The following is a 16,954-nucleotide window of genomic DNA, read 5'->3' as shown; positions in this document are numbered from 1 at the left end:
ACTATGTGTCTCATCCGCTGTCCTACTGTGTGCACTGTGCTACTGTGTGCTCGGATTGTTGAACCTGCCTTTAAGAGAACAATGTGGGCTGGAGAGATGGCTCAGTGGTTAAGAGCATTGCCTGCTCTTCCAAAGGTCCTGAGTTCAATTCCCGGCAACCACATGGTGGCTCACAACCATCTGTAATGAGGTCTGGTGCCCTCTTCTGGCTTGTAGACATACACACAGACAGAATATTGTATATATAATAAGTAAATAAATAAATAAGAGAACAATGTAACCAATCTTTTTTTTTTAAGATTTATCTATTATATGCACAGTGTTCTGCCTGTATGTATGCCTGCATGCCCAAAGAGGGCACCAGATCTCATTACAGATGGTTGTAAGCCACCATGTAGTTGTTGGGAATTGAACTCAGGACCTCTAGAAGAGCAGCCAGTGCTCTTAACCTTAAGCCATCTCTCCAGTCCAATGTAACCAATCTTAATATGCTTTGGATTTCCCATGCAATCAGCTTTTACAACCTAAGCTAAATGCATAGTTCTACTCTTAAAAAATTATGTACTCTTCCATGAGCCAGAATACTGTGTGTGTGTGTGTGTGTGTGTGTGTGTATCATTTATTGAAAACCCACCATAAATACTGGAAACAACATGTGATATCGGTTGATAACATGTGAGGTTTTGAGTGTTATTTTGAGTCAGTTGAGGTCAGCAGTTTCTTTCCAGGTAAACCTGCTGAAAAGTTCTGTAAAGAAGCCCTCATTTTTGTCTGGAGAGACGGCTCAGCAGTTAAGAGCACTGGCTGCTCTACCAGAGGACCTGGGTTCAGCTCCCAGCACCCACATGATAGCTCACAACTGTCTATAACTCCAGTTCCAGGGGATCTGACACCTTCACACTAATGCACATAAAACAAACAAACACACAAAAAAAGAAGCCCTCATTTCTTTCCCATACTATGTTTCCTGTGCTATTAAATAAATACAGAGCAAAGCCCTTCGCTAGGGACAGGCATAACACACAGGCAACACAGGGCAGGCAATGGGGGCAGATCGGACACACAACACACAGGCTACAGACAGATCAGAAATCACAAACTACAGAGGGAAGACATGGGGAGAGAAGTGGGGAATTCACTGTTGGTCAAACTGTCCCGAGAGGAAGTCTGATTTGTTCCTTACTGTGACATCCATGCACTGACCTGTCACTTATTGTATGTTTGTGTGTGTCACTGTATGCCGTGTGGACGCAGGTGCCTGTGGAGCCCAGAAGAGGGTATCGTATCACCTGGAGCTGTGTTAGAGGTGGTTACCAGGCCAGCATGGATCCTCTAAAGAACAAGCACCCTTGACCACGGAGCCATCTCCCCAGGCCCTTACCTACATTTAAAGCCCTTCAAAGACAGTCCTGTTTGTTTGTGTAACTCCACAGCCTGCCGCCACTGCGGCACAGAGTAAGAACTTGGTAAGCAACGGATAGACAAGATCATTTCAATAAATCAAGTGAATTGGTATGTGTCAGCTCTAGAAAACCTAGAACATGGCCAATTAATGACCCAGAAGACTCAAGTCCCTAGTCCCCACGTTGGGTGCCCGAGGCACCTGTAACTACCTATAACCACAGCTGCAGGTGATTTGACACCGTCTGCTGCTGCACACACACCTGCAGACCCAGCGTCTGATGAAGCCAGCCATCCCTGGATGCAGTGCAGCAGCAGGTGATCTGACACCCAGCGTCTGATGAAGCCAGCTCTCCCTGGATGCAGTTCAGCATCTGACTTAGGTAATACAGCTGGCCAGCGAGAAGCAGTAGCCCCTGAAAAGTCACCAGAGGGGCTGGGGGACAGTCTTGTGCCTGAGACACACTCTTCTTTTTCCTGCTGTAGTACCTGCGTGCACCCTGCAAACACACTCCGGCCATTTCCAGAGCATGTGCTGTCTGCACTAAGGACTCTCGAGAACCCTTACACTTTAGACTTAGGATTGGTTTCTCGTCATGTACACCAACTGCACTGGTTGAGAATACCTAATCTAAAAATTCCCAATCCAAAATGATCCAAAATCTGAAAGTTTCTAGATGAAATAAATATCAGATTTTGGATTTTCAAATTAAGGAACTGCAGGATATATATGTTTTCTAAAAAACCACAGCAGACAGGGGAGGAGGTGAGGTATGCTCTTTAATTTTATATGCAATCCGGAAAACAAAGGAACCAAAACACCGTTTCTTCATGGCAAAGATGATTTTATTGTACTTCGAGGGAGAAACGAAAGAGTGACACCTGTTTCATAGCAAAACTACTGAGCCTGCTGAGGAAACGTGAAGAACAACTCTGCCAATCACGCGGTTTGCAGCCAACCACAACAGAGCCGGAAGTAGTTTGCTTTGGTGTTCTCAGATAAAGGTTTTTCTAAAACATCTGATACTTCCAATTAAGTGTCAGTTAAAATAAATTCACAGATATACAAAATGTATGCTTTGTGCTTAAAAAATTAGTAACTAGAGGTCAGCTCACCACCATCTGGACGCAGGTCAACAGTCAGTGAAGTGCCTTCCAACACCCTGGGCTACTTCTAAGGCCTAATCTTGCTCTCCTCGTAAGTATCTTTTTAAAATAAGAAACTAAAAACTTAAAGTAGTAGGTCGTTACAAATGAGATACAAATGTTTTAATTAATAAATACTAAAGTGGAAAAATAATGCTTTTCACATAATTGTAAAGAAAGTTCACTAACTCCTTACAAAAAGAAACAGTCTGCTACTTTAAAAAGAGAAATAATTATTAATAGTGCTGAAGAAACGATCCCGAGAACAGTAGGAAGAAGGCACGCACCCGGAAAGCCTCTCTGTTCCCCAGCTGTACAGTGCTGAAAACAACGAACAGACGCCCTTCTGTAAGCACGGCTACGGCCCAGCTACTGTGCCCATTATGTCTCACTAGAAAAACGGTTCCCGAGTCAGCATTAATTTGGCTAAATCTTTAATTATAGCATGATCAGGAAAACTGTAATAGGCTAGTTCTAGTGACACAAGGCTTTAATCCCAAGCGGCTGGAGGATGAGGCAGGGGGATATCTGTAAGTCGGAGGCCAACCTGGTCCTAGGCCAGTCAGGCCTACAAAGTGAGACCCTGTATTTAAAAAGAGAAAAAGAAAAATCTCTCTAGATGCAAGTAAAGCCAACTTGGCCCTAGTATTTAAAACTGGACAACCATTTGTAAAAGTTTTACTTTCACTTAGCTTACTAAATAGAAAATTTTGCTTTTGTAACTGAATTTTCCAACTGGGACCTTCAGAATAATAAAACAAAAATCTGAAACTAGGTCGGAGTACCCTTGTGTCCCACATTCTGAAAACACTTAAGTAAAATCTATTTTGCCTTAATTTCCTCTAAAACTGCCCAGGGCTGCAAGCTGTCAGAACGAGGATGTGCACACTTAGGCTGAACGTGGCTTACACAGGATTTGGCAAAGAGCTCCATATGGAAATGTGCTGTGTTCCTTGTGCAAAGTCTTAAATTTAAACTAAAAGTGCTTAGGGCAAAAAAAAAAATTAAACTATTTCTTTCACCACTGAGGGACAGTTAAGATATTTTTCAAGCCGGGAGGTGATGGTGTGCACCTTTAATCCCAGCACCCGGGAGGCAGAGACAGGCGGATCTCAGTGAGTTTGCAGCCAGCTTGGTCTACAGAGGAAGCTCCAGAACAGGCTCCAAAGCTACAGAGAAACCCTGTCTTGAAAAACCAAAGAAAAAAAAAATTAATTCATTTTGTCCAAAGGAACAGTTTGTGGACATAAAACACAAACATTAAAAAAAACTAACCCAACGCTACTATGACAGGAATCCACGTGGACTCGGGAACTTGAGGCGTGCCTTCAGAGCTCTGGCAGAACGGATGCTGACTGAATCCAGCCCTGAGTTACCCAACTCACCACGAGTGGAGGACAGGGGCACCAGGAACCAGCTTTGCAACTATCTGATATTTTAATTAAAAGTCATGGCTAAAATAAATTCCCATTACAACTGTCTGGATTCTTTTGATTAGTTTTTTAGTACTTAGATGCCACAGTACAATAAAAAGCACCTCGGTAACTGGCTATTTGCCGATAGCTCCGCGCAGTAAGTGTGCGCTACACGGCATTTCTTTCCCAGTCCAGGAACACGGCGTGGGCGCCACACTGAGCCTTGAGGTCCCATCATGCTCACGGGAGGCCTGGGACTGGAAAGAAGACCTGGTCGTCCCGTCTTTGCTTCCTTTTCCATCCCAGCTGTAAAATGGCCTTCTCCTTGAACGGTCACAGTGACAAACTCAGTAAGAGGATGAAAATACAAAAGGCAGAGCAACAAGGGAACCAGCGGGATGAGCCATGATACTGAAGAGTTACTCTTACAGGAACCAGCGGGATGAGCCATGATACTGAAGAGTTACTCTTACAGGAACCAGCGGGATGAGCCATGATACTGAAGAGTTACTCTTACAGGAACCAGCGGGATGAGCCATGATACTGAAGAGTTACTCTTACACATGTAATTACACTACTTCAGACTCAGTCAGACCCGTGAGGGGCATACCTGTGACTCAGCACCAGCACGGCACCGCGGGCTTTGTTTCGGGTTTCAGGATAACTCTGTTATCAGGTGGCTGGCTAAGCATCAATGGCTTGTGGCTCTTCAGCTTATGAGCCAACGTCATAAATATCGCTTCTACGTGGTCATTATCATTGGGGTTTTTGGCGGAGGTCTCAAACAAAGGCATACTGTGTGTGTCAGCAAACTTCTGTGCCAAGTCTGTGGGCACCTGGATGGCGCTTCTCAAGTCACATTTATTCCCAACCAGGATGCGAGGTATGTCACTCGCCAGCAAGTGCTGCTTGCATTCCTCGATCCAAGATGGCAGGCTGTGGAAGCTGGCCATGTTGGTCATGTCGTAGACAAAGACGACAGCGTGCACGTTCCTGTAGTAGTGCTGAACCATGCTCTTCCTGAACCGCTCTTGTCCTGCAGTGTCCCACAGCTGGATCTGCAGCGCGGGAAACAGAAAGCAAGGTCGATATGTTCAGTCCAATGACAGCAGCCTAGCCATGTCTACCTGCCCTGAACACTCTGCCGCTTGGAAGCTTGGCTTTTCTGTGGGGTCTAGACTGCATGATCCTAGGATAGTCACCATGTGACTACTAAATATCATTTTAAAATCTGAACAGGTAAAGTCTTAACAATTATTTTTTAAAGAAGATTGAGGGAAAAAGATACAGCACATAAACCATCAGAATATTCATAGCCTAGAGCTATGAAAGGCCAGCGCTGAGTCAAACGTACTGAATGAGTGGTTTTTAATGTTTATCCTGCATGTACACACATATGCAGGTGCACACACACCATGATGAGTGCACACAGGTCAGGCCAACTCAGGAGTTGGCTCTCCACTGACACTTTGGGGTTCGGGGATCAAGTGCCTCTGGCCATTGGGCCATCCATCTAGCCCTCAGTTCTGACTTTTAAGTCTGTCAGCTCTTTAAATCCAAACTTCTTCATTTTATCCTGTTTTCCTTTCTTTTTTCCTCTCCTTTTCTTCTCTTGGACACAGGGTCTTTTACTGTGTACTCCTGGATCTCCTGGAGCTCTCTATGTAGACAGGGCTGGCCTCAAACTCACAGAGATCCACCTACCTCTGACTCCCAAATTCTGGGATTAGAAGAAGCAATTACCAGCATGCCCGGACTCTCCAGTTTCTTAACAGTCTTCCTTTGACTAATATAAGCCTAATTTTATCCAGAGTAGAAATGTAACATACTTACAAGTCTTGATTTCTCTGATTTTCTTGGTACTTAGGGGGACCCAGTAGCAGAATTTGAGCCAATACCATGCAGTCAGCCTTCCTGGGAAGAAGGCATTCCAGGAAAGCAGCTGTCTTTGAGACTGAAAAAAGAGGGTCTGGGGAGATAATAAAGTGTTGCTGCATGTGATAGTTTGAATGTAACTGGCCCTCATAAGCTAATAGGGAGTTGCACTATAAGGAGCTGTGGCTTTGTTGAGGTAGGTATGGCCTTATCGGAGGAAGTGTGTCTCTGTGGGAACAGGCTTTTGAGGTTTCCTATGCTCAGGATCCTGCCCGGTGTCACCGGCCACTTCCCGTTGCCTTCTGATCAAGATATAGCCAGCACCATGTCTGCCTGCACACTGCCATGCTCCCTGCCATGATAATGGGCTGAAATCTCTGAACTATAAACCACCGCCTCAATTAAATGTTTTCCTTGTAAGAGTCGCCATGGTCATAGTGTCTCTTCACAGCAACAGAAACCTCAGCTACGACCCTGCAAATATGAGAACATGAATTCTGTCTCCAGTACTCACAGCCAGGGGCAGCAGTCATACCTAGAACCCCAGCAATGGCTGTGAGGACAAGAGGATCTCTGAGGTGTGCAAGGCCAGCCAGACTAGCTGGACCATTCAGTTGCTTAGTCCCCAAAACTAAGGAAGACAACAGCAATTAAGGAAGAGCTCTAGCCTCCATTCATGCCTGCACACACAGGAGCACACACCATCATGAACATACACAGTAGAGCATTTAAAACATGCCATGTGTCACAGCTCACGCTGCCCTTTGGCTGCCTGACAACAGGCATTTTTGTTTTTGTTTTAGTTTTTGGTTTTTTGAGACAGGGTTTCTCTGTGTAGCTTTGGAGCCTGTACTGAAACTCACTCTGTAGACCAGGCTGGCCTCAAACTCACAGAGATCCTCCTGCCTCTACCTCTGAGAGCTGAGATTAAAGGCGTGTGCCACCACTGCCCAGCAACAACAGGTATTTTGTAAGAGTAAAAACAGCCTCACAAGGAGTTACAATACAGAGTTAAGGGTAAGTTTGGCATCCTACCAACTGGGGATATCACATGACTGCTACCTCTAGTTTTATTCTTTTTTGAATGTTCCTAAAATTTTAAGATTTTATGTATGTGTTTTGCCTGTATGGATGCCTGTGTACCACGGGTGTGCACGGGATCCTCTAAAACTGGACAGTTGCCAATCACTGTCCTGGGTCCTTTGGAAGAGCAGCCAGTGCTCTCACCTGCTAAGCCGTTTTTCCAGCCTCTAGATGTCATTTTTATATGACAAGATAAGACCTTTTACAGGTTCAACACTACTGCTGAATTTCCCTTGACATTGATAATGCTGTCAAGTTATCTACTACACTACCTTATTTAAAAGTTACCTACTTTGTTTACTCAGGAAATACCACAATTCTGAATTTGTCAGATAAGATACTAATAAAACCTCAAAAGTATCTGAATTCTATCCTGGCATGGCTGTGCACACCTTTCATCCCAGCAGAGGCAAGTGGATCTTTGTGAGTTCCAGGACAGCCAGAGCTACATAGTGAGACCATGTCTCAAATAAAAGTATCTGAATCCTATATTCAGGGGCTGGCAAGATGGCTCAAGCAGGTAAAGGTGCTTGTCTGATGACCTTAGTTCAATCCAAGGACCCACACTGTGGAAGGAGAAAACCAGATCCTGCAAACTATCCTCTGGCTTCTACATGCTCACACTCACACTCACTTCACACATGCGCACACACAGACACTAAGTATATGTAATTTAAAATTAAAGCATCTAAAAATAAATACAATCCAAAGTTCAGCCAGATGTGTTGCTGTCTGTGTCCTAGTCCTGTTGCTCGGGAGACTGGGACAGGCGCACCTAGAGTTTGAGACAAGCGTGGGCAACTGAGCAATACCCTGCCCTTAAATTTAAAGATTCCTAGGCTGGAGAGCTGGCTCGGCAGATAAGAGCATTTGCTGCACTGTAGAGAACCATGTCTGGGTCGTGGCACCCATAGGTTGGCTCACAATGGTGTGTAACTCTAGTTCCGGGAACCCAACATCCTCTTCTGCCATCATCGTGGGCACCGGGCACACACATGGTGTAGAAACACTCAGACACATAAAACAAATGAAAGCTTTCTTTAAAATCCTAAAAGCAGATGTTCTATCTCACTCTCATGACCTCTGTCCCTAGAGTTATTATCTCCAGGTACCACAACTTGCCTCGGTGGGCCTTCTTCATCAACGAAAGCCAGCTACTGAAACCATGGCTTTAGGATTTTGTCCTTTGTCACCTTCATTAGCTTTCTTTGCCACTTGGCTGTGAGAATTCCAGGGTAACCTACCTACTGACCTGTTTGCACAACTGCACACCTAGGCCCTGAGCTCCTACCCTACTATAGGAATTACCAAACCTAGACCCTACTCTAACAGGGAAGATAGATGTACAATACAATAAGATGGTCCTGGTCTGACGGAGGGCTAAGGGGATTTTCACTGAATGAAGTAGAATGGCTGGGATTCTAAGGAGAAGCTCAACAACAATCCTGCAGGGAAATACAGGAAGGAGGGATATTCCAAGCAAACAGTGAGAAACCAGCAAATGACTCGGCTGAACTATAGGATGACTGAAGGAAGCAGCATAGCCTAACAAAGAATGGCTTGTGGTGCTGGGCGGTGGTGGCGCACGCCTTTGATCCCAGCACTTGGGAGGCAGAGGCAGGTGGATCTCTGCGAGTTCGAAGCCAGCCTGGTCTACAGAGTGAGTTTCAGTACAAGCTCCAAAGCTACAAAGAGAAACCCTGCCTCGGAAAAAAAAAAAAAACAAAAAACAAAAAAGGAATGGCTTGTGTTAGCTGTTTTTAAATGAGATCAACTGAGCTGCTACCAAAGTTCAAAGTCAGGTCTGAATTTTTCCCCGGTGCTGAGGATGAAACCCACTGTCCCGAATGTGCCAGACAAGGGATCCACCACTGAGCTTTGCAGATCTCTATCCCCTCGAAGGGACGCTTGGAAGAAATACTGCAGTGGGGTTTTGATGAGAGGAGTAACATGAAAAATTGCAGTAGGAAGCTAGTTGGATCTAGGGAGTAAAAGATAAAGATTGTATCAGGATGACCTGGTGGATTCTGAATTTCATGTAATTTTCATTTATCATGAAATCTCATTCTTCTTCTCTCCAACCATACAAAGACATGGCTGAGGTATAGCTGAGTGACAAGAGTGCTGGCTTGTGTGCCGTGCAATGAAGAAGCCCTGTGTTCATCCCCAGCACAGAGAAAATACAAAACTCATCCTTAGACTGCATGTCACCTGAAACAGGAAGCAGAGCATCTGACTGTCACAGTTTGCTACTCCTCACACTGGACTAGCATTCTTTGTGCTTAATATACTGATTTATGGGAAGGAGATACAGTGATTGTTTTTCCTTAGTTAATATTAACATCTTGCTCTCTTCTCCCGCTATAAACAAGAAAGCCACTGACATATTTAAGTACTGACTGCTAATCCCTGACGGAAGACTGGATTAAATCTCAAAATGTCAGACTTTACTGAAGCCCCCGCCAGGGCAAAATGACTGTTGAGAGAGGAACCCAGCTAGACAGTCAAGGAGGAGCATATGGAGGAAGACTGAGACAGCCGATCTGAGAGTCAAATGCATTTTTATTTAAGGAATTCATTTGTATTCAGCTGCCAAAATTCTCGAACGAGATTTTCCTCTTTCAAGTTTATGTATACAGCACTCAGAAATCAATCAGCAAGCACAGACCCTCAAGGTTTTGCTTCCTTTCTTTTGTACGTGTATGTTTAGACAGGCCCTCACTATGTAGCTCGGGCTGGCCTGGAGTTAAAAGGGAGACTCTTTAAGGCTACTGGACTGTTGGTGGCCGTGGACCCACAGTTCAGCTGCCGAGCGACACAGACTGAGGAGTCTTCGGACGGATCTGCAAGTGCTGGGATTAAAGGTGTGCTATCATGTCTGCCTCAGTTTTGTGGTTTTTTGGGACAAGGGGGTCTGCAATTCACTAAGTAGTCAGGCTAGCCTTGAATTTAAGGCCATCCTCCTGGCTCAGCTTCATATTACGTAGCTCTGGCAGGCCTCTAACTCACACAGATCTACCTATCTCTGCTTCAGCAGTGCTGAGAATAAAGGCAGGTGCCACCACACCCAGCTTAAGGAAAAGTTTTAAAAAGATTTAATACCCACAGGGATGAGGACAAATCTTAGTCCACAGAATGCTTGCCCATCATACACACATTGAAAGCCCTGGATTCAATCCCCAGCATTGCATAAACCACGGGGGCGTGTATGTAATCCCAACACCCACAAGGTAAAGTCAGGAGGTTCACAAGTTTAAGGTTAGGTAGGGAGATGAGGCCCTGTCTCAAAAAAACACAGCAGTAAAGAGCAACTGAGGGAGGCGTCTAACCAACGTCCGGCCTCCACACATACACACACACACATACACACACACACACACACACACACACACACACAGAGTTCATCTTTGAATATATATAGACTTTGAAGTCAGCTTTTGGGTACATGAGACCCTTTGTTTTGAAAAAGGCATACAGGGTTGGAGAGATGGCTCAGTGGTTAAGAATACTGGCTGCTCTCCCCAGTACCAGGGTTTGATTCCCAGCATCCACATGCTGGCTTAAAACCATGTGTAATTCCAGTTCCAGGAGAACACAATGCCTCTGTGGGCACTGCATACACATGGTACATAGACATACATGCAGGCAGCACCAGTACACATAATGTAAGAAATATTGTTTAAGTGCCAGGGATGTAGCTTAGCTGTGGAAGTGATAGAGCATTCCACCCAACAGGAAGAGTCTGGATCCATGCCCACACCACCACTCCCACACCAGTACATACTTCTCCAGCAGATGAGACCAAGGTGAGCTGTCAGATGCACTGAACAGGTGGACAGATGGAGAGAGATAAAGAGTGTGTGTGTGTGTGTGTGTGTGTGTAATAACTGAGCATGTTACCACGCTCACCCATGATAGTTCAGGGCTAACAAGACTGACTTTATCACTGAGAAAATGTTCACAAATGCTAACTGTGTGCTCCTTATTCTAGAATGACCCTGACCATAAAATTATTTTCATTGCTACTTCATAACTGTAATTTTGCTACTGTTAAGAATTATAATGTGAATATCTGTGTTTTCTGATGTCTTCAACAACCGCCATGAAAGGGTCGTTTGACACCCCCCCAAAGGAGTTGTGACCCACAGGTTAAGAAACACTGCATGGGGGCTGGAGAGATGGCTCAGAAGCTAAGAGCACTAGACTGTTCTCCCACAGGTCCTGAGTTCAATTCCCAGAAACCACCTGGTAGCTCACAACCATCTGTAATGAGATCTGGTGCCCGGGTTTGGCCTGCAGGCACACATGCAGGCAGAACACTGTACACATAATAAAAGAAATCTTTAAGAAAAAAGAAAAAGGGCTGGAGAAATGGCTCAGAGGTTAAGAGCATTGCCTGCTCTTCCAAAGGTCATGAGTTCAATTCCCAGCAACCACATGGTGGCTCAAAACCATCTGTAATGAGGTCTGGTGCCCTCTTCTGGCCTGCAGACATACACACAGACAGAATATTGTACACATAGTAAATAAATAAATATTAAAAAAAAAAAAGAAGAAGAAGAAAGAAAAAAGGCAGGTGAGTTAGAAGCCATCCAGGGCTACATAGAAAGACTGTCTCAGTGGTGAAGAGCATTGGCTAATGACCCATGCCTTTAATCCCAGCATTCATGAGACCAGCCTGGTCTACAAAGTGAGTTCTAGAACAGTCAGGGCTGTTATGCAGAGAAACCTTGTCTTGAAACAAACAAAAAGAGCACTGGCTGTCCTTTTAGAGGACCCAAGTTCAAATCCTAGCACCCACATGGCAGTACCTAATTCAGACATACATACAGGCAAACACCAATGCACAAGAAATAAAAATAAATTTTAATTTTAAAAAAGGCTCTCAAGGGCTGGAGAGATGGCTCAGTGGTTAAGAGCATTGCCTGCTCTTCCAAAGGTTCTGAGTTCAATTCCCAGCAACCACATGGTGGCTCCCAACCATCTGTAATGAGGTCTGGTGCCCTCTTCTGGCCTACAGACATACACAGACAGAATATTGTATACATAATAAAGAAAAATATTTAAAAAAAGGCTCTCAAAATCAAAGATAGATAAATATAAAAAATAATTTTTAAAAAAAACACAGAAAAGAAAAACAAAAAGCGTGACAGGCCACATACTTTCGTCTGTTTTCTGTTGCTGAATAATTTAGAGAATGGAGACCTATTTGGTTCGCACCTGATGGGTGGCGAGAGCCACACTCCCAATAACCCCTTAATCCATAAATGAGATTAATCCACTAATTTATGAATGAAGTAATCCCTTAACCAGTCAACAGATTAGTCTAATTAATCTGTGAAGGGATTAACTCATTCATAAATCCAAAGGACCCGATCACCTCCCAAATGTCCCGCCTCCAAGTTCCATTAGCTCAGGAACTTGGGAATTAAGTTTCCAACACATGAACTTGGAAGACAATTTCAAGCCACACCATAGCCCGACGCTTTTCATAGGCTCACACTTTGCACCTAGGTTAGCTGAGCTCCAAAGCTTGCATAACTCTTCCCACAACTGCTTACCCAGACTAAACGTGCACACACCAGAAGCCTCGTTCTTTTCTGCTGCCAGCGGTTTCTGTACCTAACCAAGTTTTGATGATAACAAAACAAAACACCTTCTACTCATCTAGCTCTTCTTGCCATGCCCATGCACACAGTCTCTTCCCCCAGCTTCTGCTAGGGATCACACACTGTGTCTTGCGCACCCTATTAAGCACCCTATCGCCGAACTACACCCTACTCCCATACATCTTCCTTTACATACAAGGTACACAAACGACCAACTACCGGCAGCCTGAACAAGACGATCAGTTGGGAAAGTGCTTGCCAAGCTAAATTTGGACCCTCAGCACCTGCGATCCCAGCCCAAGGAAAGCAGAAACAGGAGGATCTCTGGAGCTTGCTAGTCAAATAGTCTCATGGAATCTGGGAGCTGCAGATTCACTGGGAGACTGCCTCAAAAACGCAAGATGGAGAGCAAATTCGGAAGACTGACATGAACATACAGAGTCTAGACTCACCCCCCACTGCACACATGTGCACACACACACATAAGATAAATGGAAACAGAAAGCAGAGGGGCCTAGAAAAGGTGGTCTCTTAACTCAGATGATTTCCCCTTTTCTTTACTAGGGGTAAAAGCTCTCTGAGGGCGCGGAGGGGAGTAAAGAAACAGAAACTTCATGCCTCAAGGATAAAAGGGTAGGAGGAACAAATCAAACCTGTTCCAAGTAGAGGATCCCCAACGTAAGGCAAAGTGAAAGCAGTTGCTTAAGGAAGTCAGGGGAATTCCTCAGTTTCATGCGGGAAGGGGGGCGGGGGCGGGGGCGGGGGCGGGATTGATTTGTTTGTTTAGTTTGAGATGGGGTCTCACGGTAGTTCCCCACTCCCGCCTCTCAGAATTAAGTAAACCTAGTGGTTTTGCAATAGTATCAAGGTTTACACCGTGAGGAGGCCCCTAGTCAGGATCCTTATCCTGCAGTTTCAGCAGGCGAATGCTTCACCATCCCAATCCTGGCTGTCTTGGCCTTCCCTACTATGATTGCGATGTCTGATGTCTCGGAAGCCACCTGGGAGGGGGTCTGTGCTTGCATCGAGAGACGGGATTTCGGCAACCCACATATATAATGCTCCAATGAGAAAATAGTTTTTTTTTTTCTAAATAGGTTATCATGCAGAAACTGTCTCCAACGCAACAGGCTTTATTCCCACAATACTTATGCATTTATGCAATGCTCAAACGAATTCTTAGAAATAACTTGAGCTTTCTATGCTTAAGAGTTTCCTTTGGTCATCATATTCCCCAGACTCCCAGCACATAACTCTCACGTAGGCAATGGGGGGAGGGGTGACACCCCTACACCACTGACACCACTGACAGAGCGGTCCACAGGTTCATTGCATTTGCCTAACACCAAATCACAACGTGCTTTTTGAAACACAAGATGCCCCAGGTAAAGTTGATGCTCGTTAGAGGTGGGGGGAGAGGGGGCGGGCACTGTCTCAGAAGTTTACTGCATACAAACGCACTTTCCACGCCAGCGTGGGAGCACTCGGGGCGCGCACTCCTGCACAGAGCCAGGGTGCGGTCCAGACACCTGCAAAGCCGGGGCGGCCCTGCGCAGCCCCCCTCCCCGCCGCCATCCGCTCACCTTGATGCGCTCGCCGTCGATCTCCACGGCTCGCTCTCGGAAGTCCACTCCGATGGTGGCCTCGGTGCGGTCGGGGAAGCGGCCGGCGCAGAAGCGGTAAGTCAGGCACGTCTTGCCCACGTTCGAGTCGCCGATCACGATGATCTTGAAGATGCGGGAGCGGGCGGGAGGCAGACACCCGGACGCCCCTGACACCGCACAGCTGGACGAGAAGCTGACCTCCAGCGACGACTCCACCTCCGAAGCCATCCTCCCGACTCTCTCCGAGCTGAGGCGGAGGAGAGGAGCCTCGGGTACGGCGCCACCTCAGCGACAGCGCTCCCGAGCAGCGCTACAGCACAGCGGGCTCCCCAAGGACCCGCAGCGCGCGTGCGCGAGCCCCGCCCGCCACTGCCCCCCTCCCAGGTGTGGCGCCCCGCTCCGGTCTTCTACGCCCCGCCGGCGTGGTGTATCCGGAAAGAGCGGTCGGCGCTCCCTGGCTGGACCGCAGCACCGAAGGGCCGCCTGAGGGAACCGCTGTGTGCGGCACTCCGGATTTGGACCCGCCCCGCCACGTCCGCTGTCCCAATGCTCTGGAGGAAGCGGCGCAGCTCCTCAGGGGCGGGGAAAGAGACAGCGGGGAGGAAGGAGGTGCGGCCGGGATGCTGTCTCGCGAGAGGCCACCCGGCAGAGCGCTCGCCGCCTCCTCCAGACTCCAGCCACAGCGGAGTGGAACCGCGTAGGCCGGAGAGTGTGAGGCTGCTCACCCGCTGGACCCCATCCTTTCCCAGCGCCTCCACGGCCCCTTGAAGTTTTCCTAGGAGCTTGGCGCCCAAGGCTTCTTTGCTTTAAATATTCCCCCATCCCGTAGAGGAGATCACTGTGGGACTCTTGAGAAATCCAAACCCTTTACGCAGCTGGGCGTGGCGGTCCACGTTAGAATGCCTGCTGGAGGGAGCTGAGGAAGAAGGATGGAAAGTCGGAGCCCTCGGGGTTGGCTTTTAATGCCAGCTCTCGGGAGGAAGAGGCAGGAGAATCTCTGAGTTCAGGGCCTGCCTGGGCTACGTTGCGAGCTCCACCACAGCCAAGAGCTTTTGTTTTGGTTTGTTTTTGGTTTTTCAAGAAAGGGTTTCTCTGTAGCTTTGGGGTCTGTCCTGGAACTAGCTCTTGTAGATCAGACTGGCCTCGAACTCACAGAGATCCGCCTGCCTTTGTCTCCCGAGTGCTGGGATTAAAGGCATGCAACATCACCGCCTGGCCAGCCAAGGCTTTTAACAAGCCCCTCGGACCTTAGTAGCCCCCCACACCTTACTTAGCACAGCTGACACCAAAATTGAAGTACCATTCAGGCCTTGGAACCCAGCAGCACTTAGACAGCAACATCTGCCAGAGAGAGAGAGAACAAAATCCTAATTCATAGTTCTGGGAAAGTCTCCAATGTAGTAACCTTACTTTTTTGGCTTCTGTGGTTCTGCTTCTGGCTAACTGGTTTTGTTAAATGAAGTATGTCATGTCAACCCAGGATATATGTGTGTGTGTGTGTGTGTGTGTGTGTGTGTGTGTGTGTGTGTGTGTGTGTGTTATTAAAAATTCACCCTGAGAAAGGCTTGGGACTACACTACACTCAGGTCCCAAATGAAAACTTTCTATTTGCTTGAACCCATGCATGTCCAATCGATCTTCTCCGGTGGATACCTCACAATAAGACTATAGAGACCCTGTCTTCAAAAGCAAACATGGTTAGGGATGTAGCTCATTTGGTGAATGCTTTCCTGCATATAGGAAACCCAGTTTCAGATCCCAGCACCATAAAAAAGCAAACGTGCTCAAAGAGTTGACAATCTAGCTTGTCCTGGTGGCAGAAAAACAGCTAGAAGTAGAAAGGAATTGCCCAATGATGAAAGGCTGAATTTAGTAGGAAGAATAAATTTGTTTGAAACTAATAAAATGTATCTTATGTTCATCGGTGTTTTGCCTGCATGTATGTCTGGGTAAGATCCATGGAAGAGAAGTTACAAACAGTTGTGAGTTGCCACTTGGGTGCTGGGAATTGAACCCTGAGACTCTGGAAGAACAAGTCAGGGCTCTTACCCCACAGAGCCATCTCTGTAGTTTTATCTCAGTTCCTTTCTAATTGTGACCAGGACAGTAGTAGATGTCTATCCACCCACCTCCTGTCTAGTGCTGAGGGACTCAAACCAACAGCTGAACCATGACTACAGATTTTAAGTATTCTAAGCAAATTGTGTTAATAGAAGATTAAATGTATGTTAGAATAAGCTGGTGAAGGAAATGCCTAGAAAAGTTAAGGATATAGGGGCCTTGGTGACAAGAATTTGGAAGGGCCAAAACAAATTAAGAAGAGTGGGAAATTAGATTAGATTAGATGGGATTAAAGTTCTATAAAATAGTTCTAGGTGTGGGTGTGTGCCCGTAAGAACAGCACTAGGGCAACTGAGGCAAGAGGATAATAAATTCAAGACCAGCATGGGCTACATACTTTCAGTTCAGCCTCAGATATACAGCCAGACCCTAACTGACCATGTCACAAATAAATATAAATGGATTTATTTTTTTTAGACAGAACCTCTATGTAGCTCTGGATATCTTGGAACTCACTCAGTAGACCAGGCTGGCCTTGAACTCCCAGAGATCCTCCTGCCTCTGCCTCCCAAGTGCTGGGATTAAAAGGTATGCTGCCCCACCCAGCTAAAAACCTTTTCTTAAAAAAAAAAAGGCCAGGCAGTGATGATACTTGCCTTTAATCTCAGCACTCTGGAGGCAGAAGCAGGCGGATCTCTGTGACTTTGAGGCCAGCCTGGTCTACAAGTGCTAGTTCCAAGGTAGGCTCCAAAGCTACAGA

At 46.3% G+C, this 16,954-nt stretch overlaps 1 protein-coding gene across 1 annotated transcript; it reads right to left on the bottom strand.

The window, feature by feature from the left end:
• Positions 1-2,225: 2,225 nt before the first annotated feature.
• Rab33b (RAB33B, member RAS oncogene family) lies at positions 2,226-14,521 on the bottom strand. The gene is made up of 2 exons (XM_075950532.1): positions 14,113-14,521; positions 2,226-5,020 (listed from the first exon to the last, which is right to left on the bottom strand). Exons 1-2 carry the CDS (start codon positions 14,359-14,361, stop codon positions 4,580-4,582), a joined length of 690 nt encoding a protein of 229 aa, XP_075806647.1. The 5' UTR covers positions 14,362-14,521; the 3' UTR covers positions 2,226-4,579.
• Between the last annotated feature and the right edge of the window lie 2,433 nt (positions 14,522-16,954).

Source organism: Microtus pennsylvanicus, chromosome 16 (genome assembly GCF_037038515.1).
Source record: "Microtus pennsylvanicus isolate mMicPen1 chromosome 16, mMicPen1.hap1, whole genome shotgun sequence".
In the NCBI taxonomy this organism is placed as follows: Eukaryota; Metazoa; Chordata; class Mammalia; order Rodentia; family Cricetidae; genus Microtus; species Microtus pennsylvanicus.
Note: the sequence above shows the minus strand (reverse complement) of the source record. Positions and strands in the feature narration are given on the sequence as shown.